Raw genomic sequence first — 13,003 nt, 5'->3', positions numbered from 1 at the left:
TTATACTATAAAAAAATCCATATTTTCAAGAAACCACATATTTTCATTCAAATCTTTTTCATTGAATTTCCACGTCATTTTACATTAAATTTAAATTGATGTGAGTTCTCTAATATTTTGCTCATTCTCTCAAGTTCTATCTATTTGTAGAGTTTTCTTTTCTTCTTTCTTTCCCATTATGTCGTGTTATGTTTTTTGTATCTCTCTTATGTTTAGTGTTACGATTTTTCTATCCTTGTTATGTTAGTTTAATATTATGATTTTTCATATTTATATCTATTTTATTTTATAATAAACAATTTACAATTAGTTTATCGGCAAATATTTCACATCTTAAATTTTATAATTTTTTTAATATTTGATATTACTTTTTAATTATTTTTCTATTTCTTTCTTTAAATTTCTGTTTCCACATCGTCATTACACGAATCGTGGAATATGATAATCATCAAAATGCAATTTTGAAAAACTTTAATTTCTGGGTCAATTCTGTTTTTAATACTTTCGAATTCATAAAAATTTCATGAATTCAAGTATTTATTTATTTATTTTTATAAGGTTCATGAATTAAAGTATTCATTCAAACTTCCTTTCAATACACATTTTCACAATACTCCACCGTGTAATTGACGGCGATACCATTTTTGAGCTTCTGCAATGGCGGTGGATTTCAACTGAAACCACAGAAATCCTCTTCATTCCATCAAATTTCATCCATCCATACCTTCATCTTTCATGTAACTGCACCAACTGTGATTAGATCTCCATTGGAAGCTTCAGATCGGTGTACAGATCTTATGTAAACGGCCGATTTTGCCGTTCCAGTTGATTAGCTCCACTCATGGCGGCCAAGTCCAACTCCGTTTCCTTCAGGGTTTCGTACAGGAACCTCCATGATTCAGAAGTGGAGATGGTGGCTGTCGATGAACATCAGCTTCACGGGATCGATCTCAATTCTCCTTCTTCTGGTGGATGTCCCAATGGAAGCCAAGATAGTTCATCCTCCTCAACGCCTCATGTTAGATCTACGCCCAATAGTTTGATTATCTTAATTCTCAGTTGTACTATTGCTGCCGGTGTTCAATTTGGTTGGGCATTACAGCTTTCCCTACTAACTCCCTATATTCAGGTATTGTTTCTCGATTGTGCTCTGATTTTGTTTTCGTCTTTAAGTCGCTAGGTGTTTGGATTCTGTGTTGGGTCTATGATTCAGATTACGAAAAACGTCGCCTGATTATTACTTAGTTATGACATTGTCAAATATTTGCCGTTTTATCTCCAGTTGCTTGGTGTATTACTTGTACGTTGTGTTAGTATAAGTTATTTCTAGCTAATATCATTCGACGTTTATATTTGTATATAGTTTCCTCCTCCTAGTTTTACAGTTTACTTGGTTGCTAATTTCTTTCTTTTTTTTTTTTTGGGTCTCATTTGCAGACGCTCGGAATTGAGCATGCATTTTCTTCCTTTATTTGGCTTTGCGGTCCCATCACTGGTCTCGTGGTACGTGATGATAATCATTTAATATCAGTCCTCCCCTAATTTTACCCGTCAATGATGATATCAGTGAAAAATTTATCCATGATTGATAGAAAATCTATTGTCCACTTAACTTTCAGTGTAAATGATTGAAATATTATACATTGAAACCGTATCTTATCGTGTTTATGGGTTAATAGGTTCATTTTTTTTTTTTTATTTATGTCAACCACCATGGATTAGAATCTTCTAGTGTTGTTAATTCATATCCATTTGAGGGTTTTGGGTTCATGCCTTGGTAAGTACCTAGTTCACCATGAGTGGCTTTTTTTATGGGCTAGATTGTCTCGAGGGGTTAATCGTGACTGTTAGATATAATGTATAATATATAAAAATTCATTTCATTTGTGACATACTGGATTGGTTCCTTTTTATTAATATTGTTCCCATATGGTTCCTTTTTGTATGGTTTTTTATGTCTACATTTTGAGGCAAAGAAAATCAGAACATGGTAATCATTTTAGTAGTCTATGGCCTGGCTTGTATCTCGCATGCACTCTTCAAAGATAGCCATGTTAATAATACCCAGTTAGTGTGCATTATAAGAAGAGGAGATGTTAAGTGTTAAAGGCAGATGAATCTTGATCTTTGAAGATTGACATGATATGTGTTCTTTTTTGGCTTTTTTGTTGCATGACGTTTCTTAAAGTTCCTCCTTTTTCTTTTCAAATATATTTTTGTATATATGCTCTTAACTATCAGTAACACAGGGATTAATTATTTCAATCTCTTTCCTGGGACTGGATGACAATTTTTAATCTTTCAAAAACTTCTGCTAATCCTTGACTCTTAATTATAGTCATGTATATAGTATTTAATTCAAATGTGATGGATTTCTGCTGAAGCAGTGGAAATTTTCATCTTCGTTGATTTTGTTGTCTTAGTTTATTTTATATTTGGTTGTTTTTAGGTTCAACCATGTGTCGGTATATGGAGTGATAAGTGTTCTTCAAAATATGGAAGGAGACGTCCTTTTATTCTTGCTGGATCTTTAATGATAGCAGTTGCTGTAAGCTGTGTTCTTCTGGGTACTTGTTTTGTTTCCTTTTTGATTAACAATTACCATTCGAAGTATTAGAAACTAAATGGTTATTTATTATTTTATATAGGTGGTGTTGATTGGATTTTCTGCTGACATTGGATATATATTAGGAGATACGAAAGAGCACTGCAGGTTTGTTGGAGCATCTTAATAAATTTATTTCTTTATTATCTTTTGGCCTGTTTTTTATCTTTTGTCGTGAACAAGCATGATATTTTAAGTTTTAACTTGCTTGGTCATGCTCCTGCAGAGTATATAAGGGTACACGAACAAGGGCAGCAATTATCTTTGTAATAGGCTTTTGGATGCTTGATCTTGCAAACAATACAGTGCAGGTATTACTTAAAAGGACTCGGTACCTATATTTTCTGTCACTTCTGTATTAAAAGTATTTGTATGAGTAAAATAAATTTTCATATGACCATCTTTCAGGGTCCTGCTCGTGCTCTTCTAGCTGATTTATCAGGTTATTCTCTCACCCTCCAAAAAAAGATGATTATAGTAAGATGATAATTTGACAGTAACGGTAACGCATTTTCTGTGGGCATGAATATTTGTTACTTCTATTTTGAATATTATATGCTCGATAAACACCCAGCATTATGTTGTTGGCTTTATTCTAGGTCCTGATCAACACAATGTTGCAAATGCGGTATTTTGTTCATGGATGGCTGTTGGTAATATCCTAGGTTTTTCAGCAGGAGCTAGTGGAAGCTGGCACAAGTAATATTTTGAACCAGATCTCAGACGATTAAATGTTTCTCTACATTTTTTTATATGAGATGATTTGATACATGTATTTGATTTTGTGCTATTTATTTGACCAGAGTTTTGTGAGATTAGTTCATATTTTGAATCTTCTTTTGTGGTTCTTTTCTATGATTCATCTTTGTGCAGATGGTTTCCTTTCCTTTTAAGTAATGCTTGCTGTGAAGCCTGTGGAAACCTTAAAGCTGCATTTCTTACTGCTGTGGTGAGTAAGATATTAATATAGTTCAATATTCTTTATGATGTAGAATTTCGTTTTTGGTGATCTCTGTAAGAAGAACAGAGCAATAGTGCACCATCATTCTTCACCCATTATGTAAAAGAAAGATGGTCTATCATGTTCAGTTCTTATGCTCATGTATTTCTTAAATGAAGACAACTGTTTCATCTTTGGCTTGTGACTAAACCTTGGTTCTCCAACTGCAGTTCTAACATCTGCATTTCACGTATGCAGCTTTTTCTAACCATATGTACTCTTGTTACCATATATTTTGCCGATGAAGTTCCGCTTACTGCTGTAGATCAACCACCACGTTTATCAGATTCTGCTCCTTTGTTGAATGGGAATGAACAAAATAGTTCTAATATTTTAAAACCAGAACTTAACAGTTTGAATGGGAGCAATGCTGACTATGGCTATCAAGAAAATATTCATTTGAAAAATTCAAAATCAAAAAGTGAGGAAAGTCACAACGAAGGTTATTATGATGGTCCTGCAACAGTTGTAGTCAAATTGTTGACCAGTTTAAGACATCTACCGCCGGCCATGCATTCAGTGCTTCTTGTGATGGCTCTCAGCTGGGTAGGTTCTACATTTTTTAATTAAAATCTTATTTCTGCGATGATATTTTCCTCTTAGCTTACATCTATCCATCAAAAAATCTATTCATAGCAATTTTCCAGTGGATATAGTTATTAGTTATGTGTATCCAAATGTAGACACCTCTTGAATATTGTTTTTTGTTGCTTGCATTTTACATGCAGTTATCCTGGTTTCCCTTCTTCTTATTTGATACGGATTGGATGGGAAGGGAAGTGTATCATGGGGACCCTAAAGGCAGTTTGACTGACGAACAGGTTTATGATCAGGGTGTGAGAGAAGGTGCATTTGGTTTGCTATTGAATTCTGTAAGAACCCAGATTTGGTTACATTACTAGTTTGAGGTTTTCTTATATTTTGTGGTATTTTAGTTTGATTTAAGTGAGTTGCCTTTATTACATTTTAGATGTTAGTTGTCATGTTATTTGATTACATAAGTGTCTCAGATTTTAATCTTTTATTTATTTTTGTTATAGGTTGTTCTTGGTATCAGTTCGTTCTTTATAGAGCCCATGTGTCAGCGCATGGGAGCAAGACTTGTCTGGGCAATGAGCAACTTTATTGTCTTTGCATGCATGATGGGAACTACTATTATTAGTCTAATATCCGTCAGCCAATACTCTGAAGGAATTGAACATATTATTGGGGGAAATTCAACAATAAAAAATGCTGCCTTGGCTGTTTTTGCTCTTCTTGGTTTTCCTCTCGCCGTAAATATCAACGCTTCTCCTTTTAATTCCCATCTCCTTCTATCACATCCTTGTATTTAAAGGTTCCTTCCTTGTTTCTGTTGCAGATAACATATAGTGTTCCCTTCTCTTTGACTGCAGAACTGACTGCCGATTCTGGTGGTGGGCAAGGTTCGAATAGAGTTCATCTCGTATTGTTTTTCTTGGTGTTTACAGACTAACTGGATTCTGATATTTTAAAGACTGATTTTTACAGGATTGGCTATAGGAGTTCTCAATCTTGCAGTTGTTATTCCCCAGGTATTGACAACGAAAATATTATAGCTACTATAGAGAAAGCAAAACTATTTTGAAGATGTTTTTTCTATTTCTTCAAGTACACACAATATCGTTTTTTATAGTATTAAATTAATTTTCCTTTTGACTCAACAATTCTGGGTTCATGAAATGAACTAGTGTTTGACATCGTTTTTAGACGGTTGAAAGGCTTTTCAAAACTTTCACGGTGCTTTTAAGTAAATGCCTGATTAGTGCTTTGCTTAAAAGTATTTTTGTAACTGTTTTATACAAGCATTCCTCGTAAACATCACATCAATTTAATTCTTAAACATCCGATGGTGTTTGTCAGTAAGTCTTTTATTTCTTTTCTTTTATATCTACTTCTAAATGAAACATTTTAGCTTTGGATTTGAATTTTATCATGCATCAAGAGAAAATCGTTCGGAACTTTTCAATGTTGATCTGGTTTATTCTTTACTCTTTAGATTTTATCATGAATTCAAGTGATAACCATTTCCAAATTTATACTTCGACGGTGATCTGGTTTATTCTTCCATCTTCCTTTTCCCCCTTTTGCTTCTTTAAAAGAATACGTGTGTTTCGTTTAACTGCTGAAAGTGTTTAATTTTGAAAATAAGTCATTAAGAAACAAGTCGAAGTGTTTGACAACCAAACTAAAAATGACTTTATCGAAAAACAGTTTTTTGTTTGGCCCTACATTTGTTTTACATTTGTCCATTACAGAACTGACATGGATCATACATTTTGATTTGTTAAGATGATTGTATCCCTTGGAGCTGGGCCATGGGATGCATTATTCAGTGGAGGAAACATTCCTGCATTTGCTTTGGCCTCGATATGTGCGCTTGCAGCAGGAATCGTTGCAGTTCTTCGATTGCCTAATCAAACCAACAGTTCTTTCAAATCCACAGGTTTCCATTTCGGTTAAAAAAGACTGCATCATATTTTTTAAAAACAAACTAGAATATGCAGTGCAACGAAAAGATTCCTGGAGTTGGTCTTATTAGAAAGAAGGCTGGATTTCCAGTGCCAACCAATACAACAGTTCCTTATACCTTTTATTTAAACTAATATGCATTCAATATTCATATTCTTTAATTTTTTGGGTATCTGTACCATAGCTTAGCTAGTGTAAATTTTCGTTTTCTACGATGAATAAAATGAGAGATATATATAATGATAATGAGAATGTTATTTGTCCTTGTAGAAATACGATAAAACATGTGTTACTAATGTTGGATAGAGTGTTGTTGGAATAAGCATTGAGGTCGTTTGGTTTAAGGTATTTAAAGCTGTCTGGAAATAAGATTGTTAGCAATCAATGATGACTGTATTTGGTTGTATATGAAAATGTTATCAAAATTTTATGGTAACAAACTAGTTTTCTATTTTATTTATAGATGAACATTTTTATAAAATTTTGATATATTAATTGATAAACAATAAATTCGATTCAAATAAATAATAATATTAATTAAATTATTAATTACTTTGTAAAATGATTAATTTATAATTAAAGTTATTTGATTACGTAATTTGATTTATCAATTTGATGAATTTATATAAATATGATGTATTAATTAATATAACAATACAAATCAGTTTTAAATAAATATAACATTTTGTGATTAAAAAATGATGAATTATAATTAATCAATGATAAGCTAATTATAATTATTAAAAAATAATTTTTTAAAATATTAATCATAATGATAATTTATTAACTATATATTTTATTAATGAATTAATTAATTTATGAATTGATATAATTTTCTAAATTATAAATTTAATATTCATATATTAATTAATTTTAACAATACTTTAAAAGGGCATCAAGAAGACCTAAATTTTTGGATGGGTATAAGGAATGCATGAGAATAGCTTATTCTTATGCTAAAGTTTTAAAATTTGTACTAAGGGATGTGTATCCCTTACCTATTCCCATCCTAATTCTCATCCCAATTTCCTCAATCCCTTAGTCTTGTTGCATCCTACCAGATGTTAGAACAGAATCTTTCATGAAATAATGAATATATGAGTGATTCTTTTTTATTAGTTCATTCAAGTTTAATTAATGACTTTTATGATTATCATTAATCGATACTTTAATGAAAGTTTAAAAAATTTATTAGATACTAAAATTTGAAAATATTTTATGAACTAGCATCATCTTCTAATTTTTACTTCAAAGTATTTTTAAATCTCACTGAAAATTAAAATGAAATTCAAACTTCGATAATCGAAACCTGTTACTTTAGTTATTGTAGATGTTAGAACAAAATCTTTCATGAAATAATGAATATATAATTTAGTGAGTGATTCTTTTTTATTAGTTCACTGAGTTAGAATTTCAATTTAATTAATGGTTTTTATGATTATCATTGATCTATATTTAATGAATTATTAGATATAAAATTAAAAATTTTAAAAATTTATTAGACACTAATTTGAAAATCAGAAGAAATGTAATGTTCATATATTTAATAAATAAGCCAAGGATGAGACTTGAAACATTATCAAAGTGTTTAATTAGAAGTGAAGTAAGTTCTAAATGATTTCAAAGGAACTAAAAATCAAGCAATCTATAATATCTTTTTAACCAAGGAACCATCGATTTTGACCTTTAGAATCAAATATAATAAATGTATTTTATAAAATGGCTAGAAACCAAAAAAAAAAACAAATGTTAAATATGGTTTTTATTTGGTATATAAATAAGCAAAGAATGTCTATAGTAATAGTTTTAAATATGGTTTTTATTTGGTCAATTTTAAAATGTTACAAATTTACTAAGTTTCAAGTTTAATTTCTTTTGGTTTCTAAGCTTCGAATCGTTACCTTTTTACCTTTGAATTTTGAGCTTGAGTAAACTCAACTCTGCACTTCAAACACCCTAATCAGATTTCTATATTAATTTTGATTTCAGATAACAAATTCTATCGTAATCAAATTCCCAATAATCTTGATTCTATTTTGGCAATCCAACCGTAGTTTTCAATGTCCACTTCAGTCTTTAGTTTTAATTTTCTATTAATTAATTTAATTATATATAAAATAGTTTTCATATATTTGTCCGTCGACAACGAAACCTAATTGTTTAAGACATTGCATTAAATTGTTGGTGTTCTTACATCTAGATTTAAGAAGCTTCAAGATAACAGCGGTCTCGTTTGATAGCTATTTTATTATTTATTTTTTAAAAAAAGTCAAATCTATAAACTTCACTTCCATTTATTGCTTAAAAAGTATTTTTTTAATTTTCTTAATTGATTAAGAACTCTAATGACTATATAGGAAGTATGAAAATCATGAATAAAAATTTGTGAGAAAATAAGTACAATTTTCAAATGCCAAATGATTACAAGACGATATACGTACCTTCGTCGTCTTTACACTAAACTTAAGATCCCAAAGTCTTTCTAAAAAGGTCTACAAATGTTAAATCAAATCTAATATCTCTATATACATGTAAGGTTGAGAATTGTCCACTCGAACTTTGCCATTTTTATGAGGGGAGCCTCTAGGTTTAGGTTCACAGCAAGTCGGGTGTACTTCTACTTGAGTTATTTCTCAATTTATATTTAGCATATTTTCATTAATAATTAAATTTTCATTTCTTTTTAATTTTGGAGTTCTTTTCAAATCAAACTTAATCTTTTCAAATTCTTATATGGTTTATGCAATTGTTATTTAAGATTCATCTGTATTTTCTAAAAACATAATTAGATTTTACTATTTCAAACTAGGTTTAAATCCTATTTTGGTCTCAAAATTTTTTATTTTGCTATATTTCATTTCCTAAACTTTTTTAAAATATTAATTTTAGTCTCTAAATTTTCAAATAATATCTATTTTGGTCATTGATATTAAAATTATGTCAAAGAACTAACCAATTGATGACATTGGCTGCTCGTTGTGGCTATATAATGTAAATAGATAGTCAACTAAGAGGGTTGGACATTGACTAAAATATATTTAAGTTTGGTTACAATTACTATAAGAGGCTCATTCTACAATTAAACCTAATTATTATATTAAGTTAAACCTCAATCAAATCTTTAGGATATACAAGAGTCCGTTATTATAATTGGACTATAATAATTTGTATTTTAGATGTAGATTATTTTAGTTTGAATTATAATAATATATGTTTGAAGTGTAAACTATTTTAGTTTGAAAAAAAATAATAAACAACATAGCAAAGAATAAAAAATGATAAATATAAAATAGTAAAAAGGATAAGAAATAGTAAATATCATAACAAACGGGAGTTTTCAAATAATGTTGACAGTAATTAATTAGAGAATACAAAATAATATTTATTCTAGCAAGAGGTGATTATTATAGCCTTACAGTTCTTACCCCAAGTTCGCTCTTAATGTTTTCAGTCAAATATATTGTATCTTAACCAATTGATTTATATTCAAGTCGGGAATACTAAAATGGTTCAACGATGATATTAGAAAGATCGAAGCAGATCAAACATATGAGAATAAGAACATGATAACACAGCGTATTGGTGGCTTCTACTTCTAGACAGAAATAACCACAGCAAAATAAGAGCCAGTTGATGTAAAAGACTAAATCCAGCTACAATCTCAAATGAAGCACAGTTCTCATCGCCTCCCAGAAATCAGTACAATTTATATACAGAAGAAGAAAGCTTTGCGTACCACTGTTCAAACACAAATTATTGATCAATTTCACTGATAGGAAAGCACAGATGCATTCAATCTGGAATGAAGAAATCGAACCTCACATCAACAGAGCCAGATGTCTCTCCGTTATCTTTGTACTTGATGTTTGTTATCGTTCCACTCTCATCTGCTTCTTGATATTCTGCTTTCACCCTCCTCACAGGTACTGTGACGGAGTAAATCGTTCCGAGATCAGAATCCGTGGACATGCTCAACTGAACTTTATCTTTCGATTCGATTTCTACAAAATCTGATAGAGCTCGTACTATGTTGCTAACAATCCTCCGTTTAGCCTCGTCGCTAACCGCACATCGGTCAGCAAAGAGGATCATCTTTAGTCGCTGCTTGGCGATCAAGGCATTGGAGTTTCTCTTTGATGCTGGAGTTGGAAATAAAATTCTCCAAGCCAAGTTTAAACGCTCAAAGAAGTTCATGTTTATGGCATTCAGAAGGAAGGTTTCAGCTTCTTGGCTCGATGATTTTGAAGATAGTTCAAAACTTTCTGAGTTCCCAGTAGTTATCTGTGAAACGCCACGCCTATTGCGACTATCAATTGCCGTGTTTTGCCATTTTAGTGCAACTTCATGACTGCTAGGCCCTCCACTTGAAAATCCAGAGAATTCAACCTAGGATGAAGTAGAAATGCTACAATAAGCAGCAAAGCATATGCAATTGTTTCTAAATCAAATGCCGTGCACTGTGATTTGGGCAGTATAATGAAAAGTAATCCATGACCACAATGATAAGGAATAATCCGGATCAAGTTACATTACATATTCACATTATTCACTATACTCTAAATCTAGTTTTACAAGGTGGGTCTCCCAACAATTTAAATAAGAACACGAGAAATATATTCAATAAAGAAGGCAGAAAAGAAAAGCCTAGGGGCAAGGTAGTAGAGGGAATCCCTGTCCAAACACCTAAAAGCTTCAAGAGACAAGTCGTCCAGTTTTTGGAAAATGGAACTCCCACCCTTTCAAAAAAAGGGCAATGAAAAGATATCGTCCAAGGATTCATCCTCCTTGAAGCAAAGACTGCAAACAACCGGTGATAAAGCCCTCCAGGCAAATCTTACTTTAAAGCTTCTCTAGGGTATCAAGATTTTGTTAAGCCAACAACCAAAGAGACACCTTCACTTTATAAACAATTTTAAATTTCTACACAAGGACCACCCAAGGGTATTTCAGCTTAGGAGACGAGCGAGGAATTAAGGAAGGCCAATTAAGAGGTGAACTTACCCATAGCTTTGGGACCAGAGAACTTGATCATGGCCTCTCCCTAGATGAACCAAATTAATCCTCTCTAGGAGGGATAACCAGATGCTAAAAACTCCATCAAAACACCCTCTTTTCATGCCCGGATTCCAAGATTGAATATCAAAATCCAGAAATCAGCTATGGAGGCACTTCTTTTTTTTTTCCCATTGAGACAGCATATAAATAAGGAACAAAGCTACTCTGGAGAAGTTAAATCCATCGAGATATTCACCCAAAAGCGATTTTTTTACCAGTCCCAGCCAATTTAAACTTCAGAAAACAGAAGAAAGGGTCATTTTCGGCCATGCCTACCCAAGTCCTAGGTCGATCTTGGCTACATCCACAAGATTTCTTACACAATGAACAACATTATAGAATCTATATATTTATGATAAAACTGGAATTGGAGGCTCAACTCCTTGCCCTATGCTCATAACTCACTCCGTCAATTCTACACAGGCTTCATCCACAACAAAACCGACTCTGAAAGACTACATTTTAAGGGGTTCGTGAGATCCCGCACATCTCAAGCTCTAAGCAGCAAAAGCCTCCTTAGAGGCTCCAAGCAAATGATAAGAGTAAATTTGAAAAAAATGGACATAGGTTACATTACTAAAGTCATTCTCTATCAATGCCTGGATATAATGATTAATGGTAAAATTTGTAGAACTCAAGAACACCGTTGTACAACCTATAAAATGACGGTAAAATTTGGAAGTAGGGAGGCTAATATTTGACAATCCTATTGCTATTGACCTCTGAAAACTCGTCCTGCAAAGATATAGGATAGTTGGAATGAATCCCCTAGTGTCAACTAGGTCATGAAGTCTCATCCATGCGCCGCCACAAGCGATTGTCGTGCAAAATGAAGACAACAAAAAAAAAAAAAAAAAAAAAGATGCTGCAGTTCATACAAAAACCTAGAAATGTCGAATACAATACACAACTCTGATCAATAACAATAATGCAAAAAGATCCAAGTGCAGAGCTAGGGTTAACAGCGCCTCCAATTTATAAATGCTCCATTGGAGGGCAACCAAAAATAAATGGGGAAGAAAACATCAATACACAGAATCCCAGAAGTCACATCTTTCAGCCACCAAATTCAACAATAACACAAAATTTCCGACGGTTAATTAAGAAATTAAGCAAGGGAAGGAAGAAATAGAAGGAGAAATATAAGAAAAGTAAGAAAGATGGAGAAAGAAGAGAAGTTGGGGACCTTTGAAGAGGGAAAAGAAGGGCGAAGAGGGTGAGAATGGTGAGAGCAGAATGTAGCGGAGACTCTGAGATCTCCAGAAACCGCCATTATGCGTATTGGTTGGTTGCCCTTCAGCTTGGCGCCGTTGTGGGCACAGAAGCGAGCCACTCCCAGCTTTCAGTGCAGGCTGCAGGGTAAGGAGCACCCCTATTCAAACGCTCTCGTTTTCATTCATTCTCTAATTTAGGCTTCTTTTTTATATATATATATTTATATTATTGTTATTATTATTTTACGGATCCTCTCTTGGAAAATATGTGCGATGGCCATTTCAAATATTAGACCAGCTGAACTGCCCGATCTAGAGAAGCGAAAGCCTAGGTGGATTTTGTCACACCTACCATTGTCTTTTGAGCGTGCCAAACTCGAAGCATACGACGTGAACCATGGTGAATGGGCGAATGGCACATTCATGCCTAGGAGGAGGTTAGGCACACACATGCTCAGGGTGTGAAGGAGTGCGGATGAGGTAAGCATGGTGCCACAATCTAACTTTGAGATAGTAGATTGTAACCCCACTTGTGCATACAGTACAGTGGCGACACGTGAGTGTCGACATATCTAGCAAAGACAGAGGGCCAAGAGAAGTGTTGTGATGCGACCGAGGAGGACGGTGCATCATCCAACA

The 13,003-nt window shown here is 32.8% G+C and overlaps 2 protein-coding genes across 3 annotated transcripts; one reads left to right on the top strand and one right to left on the bottom strand.

Annotated features, from left to right (window-relative positions):
* The first annotated feature begins 323 nt into the window (after window positions 1-323).
* SUT2 (sucrose transporter 2) lies at window positions 324-6,341 on the top strand. 2 transcript variants are annotated; one of them, XM_039034820.2, is made up of 14 exons: window positions 324-1,129; window positions 1,438-1,503; window positions 2,450-2,548; window positions 2,649-2,713; window positions 2,832-2,916; window positions 3,014-3,047; window positions 3,205-3,304; window positions 3,479-3,554; window positions 3,804-4,151; window positions 4,334-4,477; window positions 4,646-4,879; window positions 4,966-5,029; window positions 5,115-5,158; window positions 5,916-6,341. In XM_039034820.2, the coding sequence occupies exons 1-14, from the start codon at window positions 842-844 to the stop codon at window positions 6,084-6,086; spliced, it is 1,818 nt and encodes a 605-aa protein (XP_038890748.1). In that variant the 5' UTR covers window positions 324-841; the 3' UTR covers window positions 6,087-6,341. The 2 variants fall into 2 exon arrangements, with proteins under 2 accessions (XP_038890748.1, XP_038890749.1); XM_039034821.2 differs by lacking the exon at window positions 2,450-2,548.
* Window positions 6,342-9,593: 3,252 nt separating this feature from the next.
* MINE1 (homolog of bacterial MinE 1) lies at window positions 9,594-12,673 on the bottom strand. The gene is made up of 2 exons (XM_039035213.2): window positions 12,337-12,673; window positions 9,594-10,481 (listed from the first exon to the last, which is right to left on the bottom strand). Exons 1-2 carry the CDS (start codon window positions 12,421-12,423, stop codon window positions 9,888-9,890), a joined length of 681 nt encoding a protein of 226 aa, XP_038891141.1. The 5' UTR covers window positions 12,424-12,673; the 3' UTR covers window positions 9,594-9,887.
* Between the last annotated feature and the right edge of the window lie 330 nt (window positions 12,674-13,003).

The sequence above is a fragment of the Benincasa hispida genome, chromosome 6, assembly GCF_027475165.1.
Source record: "Benincasa hispida cultivar pf3 chromosome 6, pf3_genome.v1.1, whole genome shotgun sequence".
NCBI classification, from domain to species: Eukaryota; Viridiplantae; Streptophyta; class Magnoliopsida; order Cucurbitales; family Cucurbitaceae; genus Benincasa; species Benincasa hispida.
Note: the sequence above shows the minus strand (reverse complement) of the source record. Positions and strands in the feature narration are given on the sequence as shown.

Coding starts and splice junctions, on each gene's coding strand:
- SUT2 (XM_039034820.2), top strand. CDS start 842: ATGGCGGCCAAGTCCAACTCCGTTTCCTTCAGGGTTTCGTACAGGAAC. Junction 2,917..3,013: donor TTGCAAACAATACAGTGCAG/GTATTACTTAAA, acceptor ACCATCTTTCAG/GGTCCTGCTCGTGCTCTTCT. Junction 5,159..5,915: donor TTGCAGTTGTTATTCCCCAG/GTATTGACAACG, acceptor TGATTTGTTAAG/ATGATTGTATCCCTTGGAGC.
- MINE1 (XM_039035213.2), bottom strand. CDS start 12,423: ATGGCGGTTTCTGGAGATCTCAGAGTCTCCGCTACATTCTGCTCTCAC. Junction 10,482..12,336: donor CTTCTTTTCCCTCTTCAAAG/GTCCCCAACTTC, acceptor ACTTCATCCTAG/GTTGAATTCTCTGGATTTTC.